Source organism: Saccostrea echinata, unplaced genomic scaffold, assembly GCF_033153115.1.
Source record: "Saccostrea echinata isolate AGI-Se365-2 ecotype Australia unplaced genomic scaffold, CSIRO_AGI_Sech_v1 ptg000001l, whole genome shotgun sequence".
NCBI classification, from domain to species: Eukaryota; Metazoa; Mollusca; class Bivalvia; order Ostreida; family Ostreidae; genus Saccostrea; species Saccostrea echinata.
In genome coordinates, this window is record NW_026889750.1 from 28401530 (window position 1) to 28418151 (window position 16622).

Below are 16622 nucleotides of genomic sequence, written 5' to 3' on the forward strand. Positions count from 1 at the left end.
TACCTTTCAAGAGTTCCAGACGGCCAGTTTAAAAATGCATTCCGACGTCGATGTTGGTGTCATCCTGAATCAACACGCCCGAGTTCTATTTATCTCATTTCTTTTTTACATACATCATGTACATGTTGTATTCTAATCTTTATAGACAATATACATGATATTCAAACCTCCTGAATTTTTATTTACATTTTCTTGACAAGTATATGTTCTTTGAATTACTTCTTTTCGCACAACCCCCAATAACATGGACGTCGGAATGGGAATTTTTTAAACCCACATTTCAAAACCATAAAGGGCTGTTTGAGACCGTTGAAAGGTAAATAAAGTATCAGGAATAGGAGTAAAATATATGGATAATTATTGGATACCAATTTTAAAGCAGGGGAAAGCATTAAATACAAGAAATAATACCCGAAGCGAGCGACAAAAAAGCGGCGGCGTAAATCGAAGGTTTTTACAACGCTTGGATCTGTAGCTCTCTGCTTTGTCTGTCCGAATTTTCTCAAGCAGAGAGCTACAGTTCTGCAGCTAAATCAGGTGAGGATCTTTCCCCATATAAAAATCCATTTACAATATTATATGCATTGAAAACAGCTGCTCATGACATTATAAATTCATATAAATAAGACGGGTTTAAGTCCTTACTTAACTCCAGGTAATCTCATCAAGATAATTGTATGAGGTAGAGAGAGCGGACATTAAGAAACAATGACGTTAAGCGGACGTCATGACACTAAACAGTGACAGCGCCGGGTGATCACATAAAGTCTTTTTAATTTTAGAATAATTTGGCAAATTATCAATGTATCAAGCTAAAATTTTCAACATTTCTTAAACTTAAACTTTTGTTGTTTTATGTTCCGCTTAAATTTTGTAAGCAAAGACTACATATTATTAATTTTATCGCGTCAGTCCACGAACTTTTTGATAACCCCTCGTAAATTCTCTCTTTCAAATATAAACATGTACATGTTTTTCTTAATCTTTAAACCATAAATCTTTTGCAGAAATATCTTTTTAATTTCTTTTTACTAATTCTTATAATAAAATGTTGATGAATTGATTAAAAAAAAAGATGTCCAAACATGTGACTGTCTATTTGAGGATTCTGAACTACTCACCCTACACAGTAATAGGTGCTTCCTGGAGCATCAGAGTCAAAAATGGCATTAGTCACTCCAGTAGCAACATCACCAGCCTTCAAACAATCACATTCATGTTCTTCATATTTTCAGTTATTAATCAATTATTTCAGTAATTAATCATTATTTATTTGGTCCAGGTTTAAGTGGTCTACATATTAACTGTATTTTATAAATTTCGGTCAGAGAATCTTGGGAAACTTACAAACACGGGTTGTTTTACAGTGTCATGTCCCTCTCTCCAGATTGGGATCTTGTAGCTCAGGTAACCATACCGTGCTGTCAATGTACAACAAAAGCTGAACTTCTCATCTTATAGTGCAATAGCATTTTCTCCAGCCTTTCTGCCAAGCTCAGAAAAACACCTCAAATGTTTTCATAAATCACCGGATGTTAAAATTTTATTCAATTGAAAATAGAGTTGCTTTCTTTTTATTAAAAATACTGGATAGACAGAATTGAAAGTAGGTTCTCTGTATTTTTTAGGTAATATCTTTACATTCAATGAAGTTAAGCTCCATATTCTACATATGAATAGGGGGGTTGTCAAGGATGCCGACGTAAGACATTAGAGGTTGTTTTTCCGTTTTGCGGAAAGGCTCGAGAAGTTGCGATTGCTTACAGTGTCTACATTAGAGTTTTATAAAAGCATCTGCTTTCAGAAATGGAAGAAATTGAATTCTTCCATGAATCACATGATGCCAACAAAAATAAAAAAAAATGTTTATAATGTTTCTAATATAATTCTTAATGTTTCTTATATTTGTTTTATTTTTTACAATATATAACTTTAAATATAGGTATTCAGTGTTGAACTTGAAAATTTACCTAACTTTGGAACATTTACAATTTTTTTAGAGTGATTTACAACTACTTACAAATCCCCTCTTTATTCCAACTTACTCTTGTGAACATATTTCCAGAAATATCTATCTCGGATTCCATAAATATCTGCTGGTCTGAAAATAGTGGCCTCTGGAAAAATTTCCCTAACTGCCTGATCACCTTCCCACTGAAACATGAAGAGCACAGATAAATTATCAAAATAAATGAAATTAGACATGTAAATATCATAATTAACACTTCTTTATGGTGTAAACAGAACACTCAAGGTTGCTCTCTGTTTGATTATTTCACAAATTATCATTAAATGACAGAGAGCTCTTCTTATATCGACTTACTTATATGAGATAGTCTTCTCATATGGAATTCCAATGGTTTTGAAAAATTTGATTAATAAAAAGCAGAGGGTGAATGGGTTTGCACAGAAAAAGATCCACATTGAACCAATTTAACATGCCAAGTTGTAATTCTGAGCATTCAATTGCTTTTTTCATAAAGGTGTATGATTTCAATTTCTTAGACAATAAATACAACAAAGACAAGACAAAGATAACTGATAAAATTTTCAAGAATACAACTAAAACTGATCTAATATACGCTATAAAATAGAATCCCAGACAGAAAACTTATTGCATTTTCTACCAGGCAGATTTTACAAAGGCTTTTACAGTGCTATACATGTTAAACAGCTTAGAGGCCTATCACAGTAAGTTCATTATTCCATGCTGAGAGGGAAAAAATTTAACTCTCAATAAATCTGTTAAATATTTTTGTTAAAATCTAACAAAAAGAATTCTTGAAGCATGCTTGCTGTTATCTTAATACATAAGATTCAATTCTATTTTTCTTTTTGGGGAGGGGGATGTCCCCCCCCCCCTTTTTTTAAAACATATACATGTATTTACATGTATATTCGTGTTTTCCTTGCAACAAGAAGAGAAAATCAAGGGCAAAGTTTTATGACTGTTTTTATTTTACCTTGATTACTTCCAAATATAATTTGACTTTCTTTACCTTTTTCTGTAACATAGAGTTTCCCTTTTGAATATTTTCCCCAAAATAGATCAGATCATTGCGATGGGGGTCTGCATTAAGATGTGAAAAATGGATTAATCTTTCTACACCCATTTCCTTGGCAATCTTAGCAATCTGGGTAGGAGCATCAACAAACAGATCATGATAATCATATGCCCTGAAATAAAAAAAAATCTCCATTATTCAATCTGTCATCTTCATTAAACATGTTGAAAATGAAGATATGGTCATTTTTATGCATTAATCTTGGAATAATTTCAACATCTTGCCAACATTCTTTCAAATGCATCACTTAAAAAAATACAACATACCAATGCATATCAACAAAATGATTTCTGTGATCATGAGCTTTCAAAAAAAAAAACAACAAACAAACAAAAAAAAAAACTAGTGATTTTTGTTTAAAAATCTAAAAGTATTTCAACTATACATGTACATGTATTTCTTCAATTTCTGCAATATATCTGATAATCTCTATTCCCTGTCTTCAGCTCACTTACTTGGTCTCAAACTCTTTTCCAATTAGGTTTATGACAAGGTTGGAGTGCATCATTGCTTTTCTTAGCTGATCTTCATGGTAAATACTGTCAAAGGGCTAAAAATCAAAACATTATTTTAACATTATTGAATACAAATAGACATAATTTGCTTTTAATTTTCAGCTACAACTTGCAAAAGAATATCAAAGAGGTTTTTGGTAATGGTATCCAGGAATTTATCTTAAACATGATCTGCATCATTTTGTTGCTGACTGAATTGTATTAAACTTACTCATACTAATGTATACAGTGTACTTTAACATTATTTGTTACACATTAATGTACACAGAATTATAGTGGACTTGAGAGTTGCCAATGACTTACTGTAAACAGGATTTGTCCAAGATCTCCAGCCAACTTCATTCTAGCAATTCTGTAGGTGTCTCCTCTGTATGGGATAATCACTTGAGAACCAATTTTACCTGTAATGCAGAATTTCAAAGTAAATCATTAGATGTCAATATTTCATTTTAATGAGCAAAGACAGAGCTCTCAATCATTTAACATTGCATTAAAGTTCATATCTTGGATACCTAATCTGTTTACAATATGTCTTCCCATAAATCCTGAGGCTCCAAACACAGTGGCCACCACTCCACTGAAAGAGGACCTCCCACCTCGTCCTCTCTTACATGCTGCCAAATCACTACCGGCATTTCGTTTCTGGAGGTAAGCTGTACTCACTGCGGCTGGCAACTTCTGACCTAGAAAAACATTTTTAACCTTTGCAACTTTTACTCTGTATGATTAGAAAACTATTTTTTTTTTTCAGAATTAGCATTCTGATTAGCATACAAAATGTTCAGATTTAGTGAAAAATAAGTTTTATTGCTATAAAACATGTACATTACAGATGGAGCTCTTTTAAACTGGATATTCTCTTTCAATGTACCTGGCTAGGAAATAATGCTTGATTTTTAAAAATTAATTCTAAATGCAATTTTACACAAGGAAAGTGCTGTTCTCAACTAAGGGTTCTGTACTATAATATACACATGGAAAGGTTATTATACCCAAGACGATTGATAAACAGTTCAAAAATGCAATAAACATGTAAAAATATTTTAAAAGAGTAAATGAATGTTTAATATTAAGAAATGTATCAAAACACAATGCTGTCTGCTTCCTGAATACCAATTGAAATAAAAAAAAAAAAACGTCAGAACCGGCGCCATTACTAAAACTGGGAATATGCCGCCTCCAACTGGAGGCAGCATTCTCGGGTTGATTTTCGATACTTGTGAACCGAATTAAATGTCAAACTCACACCTTATCAATAGTACAATACTTTTAGTACTCATCAACATCGTTTTATTGTTCGTTTATAAGATATATATAATCCGATGAAAACATTTTATCTGACTGTCAAGAATTGTTTTCATTTTGTGCATTTTAAAATCTTGCAAGTCCTGTATTGAAATGTGGAGTGGTGTTTTCTTTTTGATATTGGTGAGTACTAGAAGCATTGTGCTATTGATAAATTGTGAGTTTGGCATTTAATTCGGTTTGCAAGTATCAAAAATCAACTCCAGTTGGAGAAGGCAAAATTTCCAGTTTTCGTAATGGGGCCGGTTCTGACGTTTTCCTGGCATGTAAAATATCAAAATCGTGAAAAAAGCCTGGAAGATGTCAGATATTTTGGACAAAGGTTTCAGTTATAAATCAAAAGCCTGAAAGACTTCAACGGCGTCGAACAAGAAAAACAATTTCAAATGATGTTTTTGAATTTGAAGATAGCAGTAAGTCAAGTGAGTTACTCAGGAGACAAAATGAAAAAAAATAATTTTAAACAAAATATCACAATTACACTCAAGGGCCTCATGTCATGGTCCGTATGGAGCAGGGTTCGAATTGACCAGACACCGTCGAACATGTTCAAGCTTAATTCTTTTCAGTCAATTGAAGAACTATGAAGGATTTATATATTATTCTTTCTAATTGCCAATGTCAAAGCGTTGTATTAGTGATTGCATCTAAACTACAACCATGACTCTGCTCTGTTACAAGTACGATCCAGTTACAATAAGGCGTGGTGTATGGTATATCTATACGGGGAAATGGAGGAAATGGAGAAATAACAGTAATACCCCGGTACTGGTCAATATCATTGGTTTTTAGGATAAAGTTGGTTAGAAGATTGTACATGTATAAGTAAAGCTGAGATTTAGAAATCAATCTTTTTTGTCTTGTAGTATTCGTGTTTGTGTAATTTTGTAATTATTTTACCACCTGTTGTGTTGTTTGTGTTCCATGGTTATTGTTCCGAAATGTTATTTCGAAATTTTATGTCATTCAACGCACCCTTTCTGTAGAAATTCATCCGCAACAACCATCACATTTTTCTTGTGTGAAAATAAAACATAATATCATTGTTTTGCAATAGAATTAATTGTAGATATAATTGATGCAATTTTATTTTCAAGCTATTATTCATTGTGAGCGTTTCAAAGGAAATTGGTTCATAGATATTGCTATTTTCTATTGCGGAGGCATCAACCAGGGTTTGAAATTAACAGTCGCCCACTCGCAATTTGCGACTAATGTTCCATGTGGGCGACTTAAAATTACGTTCAAGTTGCCCACATGGCGATTAGAAAATTTACAAAAGTAAATATCTGTTTTTCAATTTTGTCCGAATGTTTTGTATTTTTCTCTTGAAAAATTTTGTAATCAGTAAAGTACTTTATAATTACCTGTAAGAAGTACTTATATATAAAGCGTCTAAGTGATTGTGTCGGCACAATGTGGCATCGACAGGTCAATGAGCCCAAGAAACCAAAAAGTACTGTTGTTATTTGTGAATGAAAACGTGCCATGTGCTCTATATATGATACTGAATGATCATATCAATCTTCATAAACAGAAGAGTTCCAGTTCAAATTTAGATAAGTCGTGCATAATGTTACAACGGATAGAAAAGAAACACGAAGCACATGATAAAAAAAACGAAAAATGGGGTTGTTTTTTTTATATTCAATAGAAGGTGTGATAATCTGTGGGCGAGTAAATTTTGATGTGGGCCCCAGAATTGCAAGATTCAGTAGCCCACATGGCTATCAAGGATTACAAGTTAGTTTAAAACCCTGCATCAACTGACACATGCGGTCGCGTACATCCGGTCGCAATTTCAACTGGGTGCTTGCTAGATGATGTTCAACTCCAAGAGCTCGACGCCACAAAAAACGTCATTCTGATAAAACACTTAAGACAATTAATTAAATATGTATAATAATTTACGGATGCATTAAAATTATCAATGCAATTCTTTTTTCTTTTTGCAATGAACACACTTTACACTTCCTGTAATACCCCTTATAAAATTCCTACAGCCTTGTACATAGTCCGAAATATCTGACGTTTTCCAGGCTTTTTTCACGATTTTGATATTCTATGTGCCAGGAAAACGTTAAATAGAACGTTCTATCGTTAAAATGATAACTGTCCTACGGACCCGGTTTAACGACAGAATTCGTTCTGTGTATTGGCAATGTTGCAAAATGAACACAATTAATAATAACTCTTACTCTTAAAAACGTCAGATATTTCGAACTACCTTGTACATTGCCTTGATTATCGAGGAAATTCGAAATAAGAGACATTGTACTTTCTTCATTTTGAAATCCGTGAAATAAAACAAACCAAACACAATTAAGATTAAAATGAACAACCATTGTACATAATACTTACGACCAAAGCGTACAGCACTAGTCGTCAGGCCGCTAACCATTTTTATTTTCAACTGTCAAGGTCTCAAACCAGAAAAAATATCGGCGCAAAGTTACAAGACAAGTCGTACATAAATTTTTCGACGTTACCCTGTCTCATAGATTTTTAATATTCTTCGTTGTTAATCATTAATATATAAATGAATGAATGAATAAATAAATAAAGAAAGAAATCAGTAAAATGTGTGTTTGATGAATGATGGTTTTAAAAAAAAATTATTGAATGGGCTTACGCAAACAGATCTGATTGTGGACAATCTTAAATCTTCACACTTAAAAACGCACTTTCAATACACTTATTTTAGACTTTTCATTTTTAAAACATTGCAAATTTTGCGAAACAGTCGAAAATATGCTTAGAATAATTCAAAGATGACAAAGGATAAATTTATAAAAGTGAACTAAACTGCAGTTTATCATTAAAAACTATATGGTTATCACTCATGCTTTAAGAACTAATAAAGGATAGAAATAATTTTGTTTTAAATTATCCTCATTTTGTAAAACTTCGCCATATCAAGAAATAATACTGGCAGACGCCATCTGTTTTCGAATTTGTACAGTATTTTATACACATATATTATATGCAACAGACGTAAAGTATAATTTAGTCTTAAACTATATAATTTTCAGAGTTATTTATAAATTTCGATATAAAAGTAACGAAATATTGACTTTGGACCCCCTTTAGTAAAAAAGAGATCCCTTTTAAAACGGTATGAGGAGAGTAAACTTTCTGAAGAAAATTGACTTAGGAAAGCCCCCCCCCCCCCCCCCAAAAAAAAAAAAAAACGCGAAATAGGATTTTCAGGTTTAGAGAAGTTGTTCAGTTTTTTTTTTATTTTGCTTGTCAAAAAATAATTTTCGACTTACTGACATTTGTTACAGTTGATGTGCCCCCCCCCCCCCCGCGAGAAAAGTTCTGGATCCGCCCTTGATTAATGATCACAAGGTGAATATGAATAGTGTCGGAATAACGGAGAGAAAAGGTGGCTAATATACTATAAATACATAGATAAATTGAATCATCATAAATATATCTGTACATCTCTAGATATATTTTATTCCTACAATTCAGCGAGATCCTAATTTTACTGATGTTTATTCAAATCTATTGACATGACAATTTAAAGCTCTCTTGTAAATGTACAGTTTCATTCCGGATACGTGCACAGTTTATAAGGAAGTCATTTAAAATACTGTGTGCTTTAAATCTAATAAATTCCCATTGGAGATGAACCTAAGATAACTCATTTTCATTGGAGTTTTTAGTTGCATGATTGGTTGGTTCTCCACAAAATTCTGTTCTTTGATTTGCTATCTTTGATTTTTGTTGAAAACCCAACTTAGTTTGAAGTATCGCCGGGGTATTAGCAATGTTGTCGAATGGATTTTATTACATCAATGTATTAATCAAACATAACCTTTTACTGTTGAAAGGCAGGTTCTCTCTCTCCCCCCCCCCCCAACACACACATACACTTTTTGTTGCAGTACTTTCAAATCGCCTCACGGTAATACATTAATAAATTTGTTTCTGGAAAAGTTGTAATCTAGCCCCCCTCCCCCCACCCCGAACTTAGATTTTCCAGTTTGGACAATTTTCTTTTTTTTGGGGGGGGGGGGGGGGGCTTCCCTTGGATTTTTCAGGTGAGTTGTCAATTTTTTTTCTGCCCCCTTTCGACAACGACATAACGTTAATAACGTGCCTGAACTGAAACTGCCTACATCTTAAACTAGAGGTACTGTGAGCACTTTCATTGATAAAATATAGACATCTTAAAAATATCTTTGTATTTTATGGTCTACGGTTAGAAGCATTAGTACCGGAATATATATAATTAAACTAAGATGGATGGACTAAGTATTACTTTTATTTGTATATCATTTAAATGAATTTTAAACAGTTTTAAGAAAGAAAAAAACTTTTGGAATACTACCGTATCTGTGAACTTTTCTGATTAAGCAAACTTAAGTTTGTCGTAATATATTTTCTTTAAGGGATTAAAACACGCACCAATCCACGACAGATTATAGGAGGAAATCGTCGGCTTTCAGAATTCATAACAAATGATTTTTAATAATTTCTCATACTGTTCTGCGGGAATCAATACCTTAATACTGTTATATCAACAAATTCATTGCAAGCAGCCGGGTCATTCCGAGTCCACATACGTCAGAAACATCGTTATAATGAATTTATTGCGGAAGAGAAGATTTGCACTTTGTTGTGATAGACAATCTTGATCAACATAATAGAATAATAAGCCCGGGTATTCACAATTTTGATCAAACAGAACTAACTGGAAAACAAACTCGTGTATCTTCTTTCATTAAATACTCCTCTCGAATCCGTATGAATCTCATTCAGTTTTCATTGGTTTGCGGTTATCCAATGATCCACTGTCTATCTGTTTCTTCCCTATGATTTAAATTTACAGCGTTTATTCACCGAATAATAATCCTGCAGTTGTCAATATATGTATAAAAGATAATTTAATTCTGATGTGGAATTAAATTCCCCCTGTAACATGATATTATGTGGTGTTTACAGGGAAAAGATGTTTAACATTATTGCATTTTCATCAGTTATTGGCCTATATTTTCATTATCTTTTAAAAACTTTTCAATGGATTAAAAACCAGTTTGAAGAAAGCAGTCTTCAGTTTGAAAAGTTTTTGGAGAGAGATGCTTTTCTACCAGCCGTAATAATGTAGTATGATGAAGGCGGATTTTGATGCCTTTTTGATATGCAGTCCAGATGGGGAGGATAGAAAGTTTGGAGATCAGTTAGTGGACAAAATGCAAGATTCCCCATATAACCTGAAAATCTGTGTGCCATGGAGAGACACTGACGGGTGTTGGTACAATGCTAGGGACTGTATCAAAGAAAGGTAAGTACATGTAATAGATTTTATTTAATTACCTTTTTGTTTTGTAATAAAAAAAAAGATAAAAAAAAAAATAAAAAAAAAAACACACACACACACACACACACACACAAACATACATATTTCACTTACTTTGATTCATAGTCTCGTAATATCAAAAAAAAAAAAAATGCGATTTGCTTGAAAGGTGGAATAAATTAAATCATACATGTAGATACATAGCGCTACAAAATCGAGGTATTTAGTATTTAATATTTATAACACAGAAAATAGAAGGGCAGTAAAAGGTTAAGCTAACTACCTTTGGTTGTTATAAAAAAAATCGTTCGGAGCACAGGAAAGTTTGTTTTCATCATTGACAATTATCTTTTGACCGAGCAGATGCAGACGATGTATAGTGATACTGTCAAGCAACTTCTACAAAAGCGAGGAGGCGGTCTCTCAACTTGAATTCGCTTATAGTTTGTCGCCAGGTAAGATTTTCTAGGGATCAGTAAAAACTGTCACTATATGTGGTGTATGAAATATGGAGATAACGAAGAGTATTCAAGCTCAAAGTACATTAAAACAATACAAATCGGGAGCAGAGTAAACACGGACCTCCAAAAACATCAGACGTTGGATCAGGTGCCATGGAGGAGTTAGCATCCCCTGCCGACCGGTCATACCCGCCCTGTGCTCCTTGTCATGATCGGGAAAAAAAACCGAAAAAATCCGTAGACAATTCAGTGTGTAAATAATAGCCTAACAGTTAGTATAAAAATTTCAGTCAGCATTTGACTTAATGATAGGTTGTATTTACTGACAAGGTCATTGTATCGATCATAAAACTTGCAAAATGATAACTTCAAACGAGACTGTTGATATCCTTGTTTCATCAACTTGTTTGTCAATAGCTTGCCTCGTTTTAGAAATTGTTCATACGAAGAGCATGCTCTTGAGTATCGAATCAACTGGGAGACAAAACCGTCATATGCATGCAGGTGATAAGGGTATATTGCTACATATGTAGGGGAAGTTGACGATTGAAAAATTATATCGTCAACCATATTATTGATTTAAGTTGTATGATATAATGTGGTAGTGTGTCATATTGCTGCTTAATGAAACCGTAATTATACTCTCACTTTCTAAAGAAAATTTGGTCATATTGTTGTTATCCTAGTCCGTCCGTTCTTCTGTCACACTTTTCTCTTCCTCAAACTACTCACATTTTCAACAGTAGCCAACTCATCTTTTGGAATATGATTGGTGGTGCATTGAACATGAACAAAAAAAAAAGATTTGAAATTTTAATTTTCACATTAAGGGTCGAATAGGGGTAAAACAGTGTTTTTCTACAAACACCGCGTTCCTGGACTCCTCTTACATTTTTCACAGTAGCCAGTTCATATTTTGCATTATTATACTTTCATGTTAAATACTAAAATCTGATTGGTTTAGACACATTTAACAATCCGTAATATTACCCTCAGCGTTAGCAACACACTTGACAACGGGTAACATTACGAAAATATCACATGCGTTCAAATCATGCGCGTACGGTTCACCGTAGAATTCTCAAAACGTCGGTTGTGCGTTTGAAAGAAACCGAGTAAACGACGTCAATAAAAGCTTGCGTCCGATGTGGCTTACTTGAAAAAGACAAACGACAGACGAAACATCCTTGCGAGTGCAAACTTTAGGTGATAAAGGACTTTTTGAGTAGCAAACAAATAATAAAGAGGTTGGTAAATCTTTTACGAAGCTTTCCTATTGAGAAAAATAGAAGTGGGGAGTTTGAAAGCTTTCTAAGCGTGAAGTTAACGACGATCTCCGAATTTTTTAATGACATCCGAAATCAATAAGACATTCAGTATAATAAAATAAATAGTGCACGTTTTTGAGGGTAACAGTTGAAATTGACACCCCTCGGAAAACCATTGTCAACCTCCGCTGACGCGTCGGTTGACAATGGTTTTCCTTGGGGTGTCAATTTCAACTGTTACCCTCAAAAACGTGCACTATTTATATAATGTGATTGGGAGTGTTCTATAGATCTGCAATAAGGTTTCTGAATTTTAATTTTCACCCTGGGGGCGATTGGGGGTAAAAACTAAAAAATTATGTTTTTTTTCAGCAAAAACCTGGTTCCCTGAGCTCCTCTTACAATTTTTGCAGTAACCAACTCATATTTTGGAATATGATTGGTGGTGTCTTGTAGATGTGCAATAAGGTTTCAGAACTTCGGTTTTCATCCTGGAGGTAAAAAACGATGCTTTTTCTTCAAAAATCCGGTTCCCTGAACTCTCTTAAATTTTTGCAGTAGCTCAATGATATTTTGGAATGTGACTGGGAGTGTCCTCTTATATGTGCAATAAGGTTTCGAAATTTCGAGTTTTACCCTGGGGGCGAGAGGGGGGGGGGTCAAAAATAAAGTTTTTGTATAAAAAACCTAGTTCCATGAACTCCTCTTATATTTTTGCAACTCATCTTTTGGAATATGATTGGTGGTGTTCCCTTTTGTTATGCAATAAGGTTTTAGAATTTCGGTTTTCACCCTAGGGGCGACTGGGGTCAAAAACGTTTTTTTTCTGCAAAAAAGCCTATTTCCCTGAACTCTTCTAGCATTTTTCGCAGTAGCCTATGCATAGTTTGGTATATGATTAGGAGTGTCCTCTAGATGTGCAATAAGGTTTTTGAATTTCGATTTTGACCAATTTCGATTTTGACCAATTTCGATTTGGGGTGATTGGGAGTTGAAAACTGACTTTTTTGTAAATTATAGAATTATTACGGCTTCTTCCTTTAATGTTACTAAGATTTGAAGTTAAGTACATTTAAAGGCAGACACCTACGTGCGGGTATAACTGTCTAATGACAGCATCAAGTTGAAAATTTTATTGCTTGATAATATATTTCCACAAATATAAACAGCTGGGTTTCATTGAATTGTCACATATTTTTCACCTGTTTAATTTTTTGTATTTCCTGTTATCCGGTCAATTTAAACAATTATTACAACTGTTATTTAGGTCAATAAGATGATTTAGCTACCGGAGGAGTACAATATTCATTGAGCAACAAGGGCGAAGTGGATATTGTACTACTCATCGTTTTAACTGAGAAAACCCACCAATAATTCAGTGATATCCACTGCAAACCTTGACATATTTTTTTTTATTGATTAAGTACTAGCAGAACACAGTAAAAGAAACGGAATTCAAATTAACATAAACAGTTGTATTTATTTTGAATTTCTGGACCTCTTCACAGGATAAATCTGCGCCATCCAGTCAACTGAATATTCACTGAAAGGTCCGGAAAGGTGACTGGATGACAGACCTCTGCCATTCAGTCACCTTTTAGCAAAGTTTGGAAATTCTCGATCTATTTTTGACCCTGTGTAGAAAAAAAAATAAATTTTGTGTTCACCTGGAAGGTCTCGTGCAGGTAAACTAGCTTAGCATGATTTTAACCAAGTTGGATCTCAGCCAGTGAGAGAGAATAATTCAATCATATAATAAAACAATATAGTGCAACGTTGACTGGTTGTACATTAATTTTAAAGAGCTTGGTTTTAAGCTAGCGAAGTAGTAAACGATGTACTAGTAAATAAAATAGTAATGTAATAAAACCAAATACATACAGTAAATTTCCAGTAGAGGGTGAATACATCGCTAAAATAATTTTTCATTTTCTTTCAGGTTTCAAAGAGAGACAGATACTTCCCATTTGCTTAAACAAATGTGAGGTTCCAAGTTATCTTCAACAGATTTCAAAAGTAGAGTTTTATAATATGAATGCTCGAAAATGGTTTTGGGAACGACTTTACCTATCACTGACGACATCACACGGGGACAAAGTACCTGAGAATCATACAAAAAACTTGCCTGATGTTGTCAAATCAGCAAATGTTTGAAATCATTATTGCTGCTATGAAGTTTTCTAGTCATTCTGCTATTAGAATGTTTTATGAAAAAAAAAATTCAGAAAATAATTCTAAATTAAAATAATTTTGTTGTGTTTTATAGTTAAATGTAAATAAATTCTAGTAGCTTATGAAACCAATTTTTATTATTCTTTGTTTGAGCAGGGAGAATTTATGAATATATATGAAATATAGTTTACTCTAAATTTCAATTTTATTCAATGAAACCCTTGGGTCAAAAGAAACAAGATGCCAATCAAATACATATCCTGCTTTTAATGATGTTTTATATGGATCAATATTATTTGGAAAGATGGAGCACATTTATCATTTTTGGGAGATGAATTTGAGTTCAATTTCTCTAGGTCCGCGTATTGATTTTGTTTGGGTTATATAGCTTCTCTCTGTGTGAGCCAATTTTCTCAGTGTACACTGACAGTCATACATGTATATGCATCCGCTGAAGAAATTAAACATCACATATTTCTTTTTCACTCGACATTTTGTAGAAAACAGTGCAAAAAAGGATTGTTGTAAATGTATAGATTTTAAATATGAGCATTATGAGGGGTTAAAGGGTAAGACTGTTGCTTGGCAAACCCGAGGTCTCTTTAATACACACTGATTTATTTTAACCCCAGAATTTGTATGTAAACGTACGCAGTAAATGGAATGCATGAATAAAATACTGATTTGCATTCATTGCTACAAGTTTTTAAATATAACTAGTGTAAACATAGATTTTTAGAGAGAGAGAGAGAGAGAGTACTTCAAAAATTATTTTTTTTTCCTTTAGATGTTTGAAAAGTTCATCTGCCCGGTGTACATTCTGTACTTTGATTACTACTGATGTTTTATGCTTTGTATCCAGCAACATTCTGAATTTTTTTACATTAATCATTAAAAGATGTATGAATGTTTACCTAAAAAAAACATAATAATTAGTAGAACTCAAAGTTTAAATACTGAATTTTTTATAACGAAAGCAAAATCACCTAACTGGTTTTTCATCATCAGTAATGCAAAACACACTACAAAGCACGATCGACTTCTGAGAACGGGATACTTTTCTTTTTCCTCTAAAACCATATCATCTTACATGGAATGGTGTTTTCTTGCTCTGACATTGTGTACGTTGGTCATCTGCAAAGTTAATTTGTTAAAATTCATCCTGATTACACACAATTATTCTGAAGTTGATACACTGTATGCGTGAGTGCCCCATTAACAGTATCTATGTAGTCTTTAAGACCAGGTCTTCTTTCAGTCTGTTGGAATTCCAATGGGTACTAATAAGCAGACCTGTTTCATATGAAGCAAAATTTATTCCAAAACTTAAACATGAAAAGAAGAGGTCTCTTGCTGCGGACTTCAATTCAACATTTAGATGTATAGATTATACTGTTTATCAATAAACCCAAGAAACATTGACGCAAGCGTCAAAAATCGGCCGCAAACCAAGTGTTCCTTTTATGAGGCAACATACTGAATACGTGATCTGTTATTAATATATCTGATATTAATCTGTTAATTTATCCCGGTGAAATGAAACAGTGTATATCGACATTGCAGGCGCAGATTTTATTTTTCAACAACCTAGTTTACTTCACAAATATTTTGGACTCCTCTCTCTCTCTCTCTCTCTCTCACACACACACACACAAATCCAAAGGATTCGAAATGTATATATATACGTCATTTTAAAATATTTATATTTCCAAATATTTTTCCTTAAGATTCTTTGCAAATTAGAAAAAATTCATGTTCTCATGAACTATCGTGGGATGAGTAAGAATATTTTCATTGTGATGTGATTGAAGTAAAAAAAAAAATAGTGCAAACTTTTTTTTTTCAAAAATGATCGTTGAATGACAAAAATATGTGGCAAGTCATCAGAAAAAATAATATATAAGATATGAATTTAATTTTTGAGAATTCACGAGGTACATGAACTACAACGCTTCACGCCTGCATATTTATCATGAAGCGATAACGCGCTTCATGAAATATGCAGACGTGAAGCGTCGTAGTTCATGTCCTCATGAATTCTCAAAAATTCAATAAATCCTTTTTACATAGAGAAAGCAATATTGATTGTATATATATATATATATATATATATATATATATATATATATATATATATATATATATATATATATATATATATATATATATATATATATATATATATATATATAGCGTTAATTTAATACATGTATATCCCATTGAACTCGAAGTAAAAGAAACCACAGAGTTGGCTAGTGCCAACCGGGGCTATTTCTAAGTTATGTTTTAAAACAATATTTAGCTTAATGTTTTTCTCGTAGATATAAACTTCACATGGGAGTCAGTTTTTGTGCTAGATTTCTTTAAATGCTGTTAAAATACGAGAACACTATGCTCACCATAACTTAATTGTTGATTGGAACATTTTTATGGTAATAATGTTTGTTCTCTATATCATTTCAAAACTCTTTATCGATCGCGAGTTTTGGTGTATCTTGCGGCATATATTGTCAACAACGCATTTCGAT

General features: G+C 33.1%; 2 protein-coding genes across 3 annotated transcripts in view; one reads left to right on the forward strand and one right to left on the reverse strand.

Moving 5' to 3' along the window:
- The window catches only part of LOC133188797 (NADH dehydrogenase [ubiquinone] 1 alpha subcomplex subunit 9, mitochondrial-like), a 186080-nt gene that overhangs the window by 8496 nt on the left and 160962 nt on the right, over positions 1-16622 (reverse strand). The window contains exons 2-9 of one of the 2 annotated variants that reach the window (XM_061324286.1): positions 7247-7311; positions 4093-4263; positions 3884-3981; positions 3521-3615; positions 3000-3177; positions 2046-2154; positions 1348-1421; positions 1122-1198 (exon numbers count right to left, since the gene is read on the reverse strand). In XM_061324286.1, the coding sequence (XP_061180270.1) occupies positions 1122-1198; positions 1348-1421; positions 2046-2154; positions 3000-3177; positions 3521-3615; positions 3884-3981; positions 4093-4263; positions 7247-7286 (842 nt within the window). In that variant the 5' untranslated portion in view covers positions 7287-7311. The remainder of the gene's footprint in view (positions 1-1121; positions 1199-1347; positions 1422-2045; positions 2155-2999; positions 3178-3520; positions 3616-3883; positions 3982-4092; positions 4264-7246; positions 7312-16622) is intronic. The other variant, XM_061324292.1, reaches the window with a different exon arrangement.
- LOC133174703 (myeloid differentiation primary response protein MyD88-like) lies at positions 9950-14208 on the forward strand. The gene is made up of 3 exons (XM_061309819.1): positions 9950-10178; positions 10557-10648; positions 13862-14208. Exons 1-3 carry the CDS (start codon positions 10003-10005, stop codon positions 14074-14076), a joined length of 483 nt encoding a protein of 160 aa, XP_061165803.1. The 5' UTR covers positions 9950-10002; the 3' UTR covers positions 14077-14208.

Coding starts and splice junctions, on each gene's coding strand:
- LOC133174703 (XM_061309819.1), top strand. CDS start 10,003: ATGATGAAGGCGGATTTTGATGCCTTTTTGATATGCAGTCCAGATGGG. Junction 10,179..10,556: donor AGGGACTGTATCAAAGAAAG/GTAAGTACATGT, acceptor TTGACCGAGCAG/ATGCAGACGATGTATAGTGA. Junction 10,649..13,861: donor CGCTTATAGTTTGTCGCCAG/GTAAGATTTTCT, acceptor ATTTTCTTTCAG/GTTTCAAAGAGAGACAGATA.